This window comes from Monopterus albus, unplaced genomic scaffold (genome assembly GCF_001952655.1).
Source record: "Monopterus albus unplaced genomic scaffold, M_albus_1.0 scaffold166.1, whole genome shotgun sequence".
Lineage (NCBI taxonomy): Eukaryota > Metazoa > Chordata > Actinopteri > Synbranchiformes > Synbranchidae > Monopterus > Monopterus albus.
The window spans coordinates 1,823,759-1,828,708 of record NW_018128046.1 but is presented as its reverse complement, the minus strand read 5'-3'; the positions used below and the strand labels follow the sequence as shown (position 1 = coordinate 1,828,708).

The window sequence follows — 4,950 nt, the reverse complement described above, 5'->3', positions numbered from 1 at the left end:
TTGTTTTGCTGCTTGCACAGCTAAAGAAAATTTAGGTGGCACCAAAACATCTTGCAGCATCTCAACTTCGCGGTCAAGGGACTTGGCAGCAAGTAAAAATCTACCCAACTCTCATCTTTTGACTGACATGACCATCTTTTGATCGATCATTCCCGTGTTTCTCCAGCAGTCTATCTCCAAATACACATATGAGAGGGTCATGTCTTAATTCAAGGGACACCTTGTCAATTACCATTCTCTTAACAATGTTTGAGCATCTTTCTGATGGCTGTCCTTTGTATGGAAGGAGAGCTGAGGCAGCAGCTTGAACTTTTCTTTTTTTCTGGGATTAAACTTCTGACTCGAACATTGTTCTGCGACACCGTTTCTCATGTTTCCATAGTTCATCTTTTATGAAGAACCCATAGCAAATGTTGCATGGCAAATAATCTTCTGCATTTGCATGTTTTAATGGCTGTCTAAAGATTACTATCTCGCCCTCACCCTTCTGCAACACCTCACCCCAACAACTAGTTTTATAAATCTTACCTGGACAATTTGCAGAAGTTTTTTTCATCGTCTAATTCAGCTTTTACGATTCTCTTCTTGTCGTATCTCTCAGCACACCAATTGTGGTGCTACTGCAGTGTCCGAAGTGTTGAGGCATGCATTTAATGCAACATTAGTTGAAGGTGAGACTCAAGCACCAGATGTTAGATATTGTTTTAATTGCCACCCACTTCTAAGCTGCCCTGTCTGTGCCCTTTTAGAGACACAGGCAGTATTGCATGAATTCAGCTTAAGCAGTATTTAATCAGAGCATGATACTTTATTTTATTGCATTTTTGCATGCATATAATAAAATAAATGTAGATAATGGCCAATCACAAAATTTCCCAGCCTTAACCAATCAAAAAATTGGATTGTGTCTCCTCCCTGTAAATCAAATTTTAACTACACCACCAGATAGGGGTAATAGGGGGCCACAAGAGTACAAGCTGGCACATTTTTCTGACTTTACTCTCTGTATGTGGACATCTTCTGAAACTTAGACAGATCATTCTTTAGGATGAAAGGAGCCTATCCTAGCATTTTCCTTGTGTGGACCACTCAAAAGGTCCACACAAGAAGAAATGTCCATACAAGAAAGGTGTTCTGTCAGGGGTTGGTTCGCACAAGTATATAAAGACAAACCCACACACACACACACACACACACACAGAACCTAATACATAACCTCTTTGACAGAGGTAATGAACTCTGTTAATGTGCAGACAATCACCCTTAAAGATCAGACCAGGAGTCACGTACCATGTAAACATACCAAAAAGATCGAGAGAGGAGGGATCAGGAGCCAGTACACATTCTACATTCTAAGGAATATTATGCATCTATACATATGATCACATTGGCCTACTTTTAAAATGTTATTTATTGTTGCATCACATGAAATAAAATGACTGGCCAGTATGTTGCATAATACACCACACATGCAGTTGCATATTTGAAAGCTTTATTTGATGGAGTGTTCAGACAGTCCCAATGTTTCATACAAGTTCATTATGACGTGGTGAGACATTTAACATCACTCTCTGTGATATGTTTTTATAATATAATATATTTCATACAGGCTGCATTTTAAATACAGGGTTGGTTGTGTTCATTATTGGTCATTGACAAATGCAGACAATGTAGCAATCCATAATGTATTTTTGTAAGTTTGGGTCCCTGATAGAGACCAAATTGCTTTTTCTTTTGGGTCTCGAGATGAAAAAGCTTGGGAACCCAGAAAATAAAGGGACAAAAATGAAACACCAGTTCACAGTGATGTGTCTTTTATAACATTGCAAGATGCTGTGTTAAGGAAAGATTCAAACATTCACATCATTAACCTGAGAAACATTGTTAGTATGTAACGTGTGAAAAAGGGGTTTATTTAATGTGTTTATTTCATGTTCTATTTATTTATTTCTTGCAAGGCTGTGATTTGCCAGCAGATGTATCAAGGTATATTTTTACAGCCAGTGCAGCGGTCGCAACAATATACTCATCGAAGTCCAGTTGTTGGTCCTGGTTTTCATCAAGACCTTTCATAAGCTCATCAATAGTTTTCTGGTCCTTGCAGTCCTAAAACAAAAATATCAAGATGAAAATTCAACAAAGAGAAATGTGTCTCACTGGATCAAATCTCATGGCTCCAGCAGACAGTTCCCAGTGTTAACGTTTAGTGTTCAGTCAATACCTGTATATGCTTTATCAAAACTGTTACAGCCCCTTATATTTCTGCACGTTGTTCATCAGAACCAAACCACTGGCCCCATGCCAGACACTGATGTGACTTAAGAGAATCAGAATTCATTGAAACATTTGACGATTTTAGGTTCGCAAAATCAGCTACAAGTGTCGTCATGTGTACGAGACAGTTAATGAAATATTAATTAGTTAAATAAAACTCACATTTTAAAAGCTATTATTTAATTAACATTAATTACTTAATATCATATGATAAATAATGATACCCATGGGGACATTTAGTTACAGCAACCAATAAAATAATAGTCAATAAGGTGAAATATGATCATATTACTAGAATAAAATGAAATAAAATACCGTGGCAACACTAAAAATTATCTCCAAACATGAGAAGTAAAGTTAAAACTATAAATCAGTCCAGTACTGTAGATATAATAGTATGGTGGTGGTAGGGATTGTGCAGCAGTGATGTCCTTTGCAATGTCCTAGAACTAGGGGTTTAATTCAGTTTTTCAAATGTGCCACCCTTCAATGAGTCTTAGCCCCAGCCTGGCAACAACAACTACAGTACCTAAGACCTAGGCGGCTGCAGTTCTCAGAGCCAGTTGCTGCAGCTGCTCTCAGCCAACTGTGAAACATTAATGCCTGACAGGAGACATTCACCTGATCTAAGCAATCACTGTCTGAGATGTGTGACCACCAGCGTCGGCTTTATAAAAACTCATTTAAATGCCTCTGTCTTTTTTGCACCATAAAGGTTTATTTTGGCCATAAAAAAACCTATGTTTGATGAAAGCTTTTACCAGCCTAGAAAAACTGAATAAATCCAGCTGAGACATAACTGCAATACTTTACGGGTGTTTATTTACAACAGTCATTTGCACTGAACTCAGGCCAAATGTTTGGTTACATATGGGACATAATATTTAACATCAATTTGTATGAAATGTTTGGCTTCATAAAACAGGCAACAGATACTCACCTTCAGGAAATTAGGGAGCTCGTTCTGTATCAGGCACTTCAGCTCTTGTTTGTTCAGCTTCGTAGCGTCACCATCTTTCTTAGCATACTTGTGGAACACATGAACAATGCCGGTCAAACATTTTTCCAGCTCCGAACATTTTGGATTTGGATTTGGATTTGGATTTGGTTTAAAACTGGAAAGGCACATCAAGAAAGTAATTATTAATAACATACATTTTTTTTAACAATTATTGTTTTAATAGTATTTGAAGTCATAAGGAAAGTGGCATTTCAGCAATTTTACAGGTTTCTACAGGGCAGAATAAAAAATTGGTTGGATCAAAGGAATGAAAGACTATGATTCAAATCAGAGGACCTGCAACCTCTAGAAACATCAGATAGACTCCTTCCTTGTTCCTCACATTTAGTAAGGTGAGATGGTAATCATTATCTGAAACAGTGGTGAAATTAAACTTTTGGATGGAGAGATGAAGGGAAGGAACCAAAAGCAGTGTGGAAAGGCAGGGAGCAGGGGTGCAAGAAATGACAGAAAAAAAGGAGCAGAATGTTAAATGCTGAATACTTACGACATGATCCACTTGGTTTACTATAAAGAAAAATAATAGACAGGGCTCAGCGCTTAAATCTGGCAAACTAGACAGAGGAAATGTAAATGTACACTTGTTTTTGTCCCCTGATGTTATCGTCTGTGATGGTGTTATCCTATGAATGAGCTTTTACTCTCTCGTTGGGTGTTTTTCTAAATTTTATCTAATTTAACATATGTTTTCAACACCATGTCTTGTGAGCCTGAAACTGTGTAAAGGTCTACTTGCTGCCATGTAGCAATGCATTCTTTGTTTTTGTCTTTTTTATCAATAAAAACTAAAATAATTTATTCATTAATGATGTAATCATTCAGGTTCTTACCCCAACACAATTAAATGGAAAACAAAGAGCAGGAACTCACCTGAACACTGACTCTATCAGGTATTGGAAGACGAAGTGGCTTCTGTTTTTGGATCCTCAGTTATATGGGCTCCTCTCTTCTATGAATATGAACCAGAGCCAAAGAGACACCTCCCTCCTGATGGGTGAGTCACTTGGCATGTAAAAGACAACTGCAAACAGGTTATGGCAACTACACAATAAACAGACCTGTTTAAAAAATTTGCATGATGAGTGGAATGTACTGTAGGTGTGTGCAGGGATTGTGCAACAAAAAATATTATTTTTATTTTAGCCTTTTTCTTTTTCTAGTAGTTGCAGATTAAGTGCACAAATATTCATCATGAACAACAATATCATTATTTCCTGAAACTAAATCTGCTGCTCTAAATCGTATCTGATGTCTACAGTATTTATTAGCTAGTTTGTGCTCTGGGTCACAGTGCTTCATAGACATGAGCATTTTCCCCTAAATGCACCACAGTCTCTCCCCACCTGGGCCATGTAAGGAGTCAGAACCTCTGTGTGCTTCTCTGAACTACATGGCATATTCCATAGATATTTTTTCATTCTGTTAATTAAAACAAGTAGTTGATAGAGCTATCTGGTGTGGGTAATGCCCTCCAGCTCCTCAACCATTAATCCATATTTCTATATGACCCAAAATAAACAAGCTCTCTCCCACAAGAGCTGCTGAGGGCTAGAGATGCAGGGTCGCTTTCAGCTCACCACCCTCCCTCCGAAGCTTTGGGTGCAGTCAAAGCACAGCTGCTTCTCTCAAGGGAAACAATGGCCAACAAGGAAAGT

The 4,950-nt window shown here is 37.9% G+C and overlaps 1 protein-coding gene across 1 annotated transcript; it reads right to left on the bottom strand.

The window, feature by feature from the left end:
- Positions 1-1,944: 1,944 nt before the first annotated feature.
- Positions 1,945-3,787, bottom strand: LOC109968953 (protein S100-A1-like). Its single transcript, XM_020615556.1, has 3 exons — positions 3,783-3,787; positions 3,215-3,389; positions 1,945-2,106 (listed from the first exon to the last, which is right to left on the bottom strand). Exons 1-3 carry the CDS (start codon positions 3,785-3,787, stop codon positions 1,945-1,947), a joined length of 342 nt encoding a protein of 113 aa, XP_020471212.1.
- Positions 3,788-4,950: the final 1,163 nt, after the last annotated feature.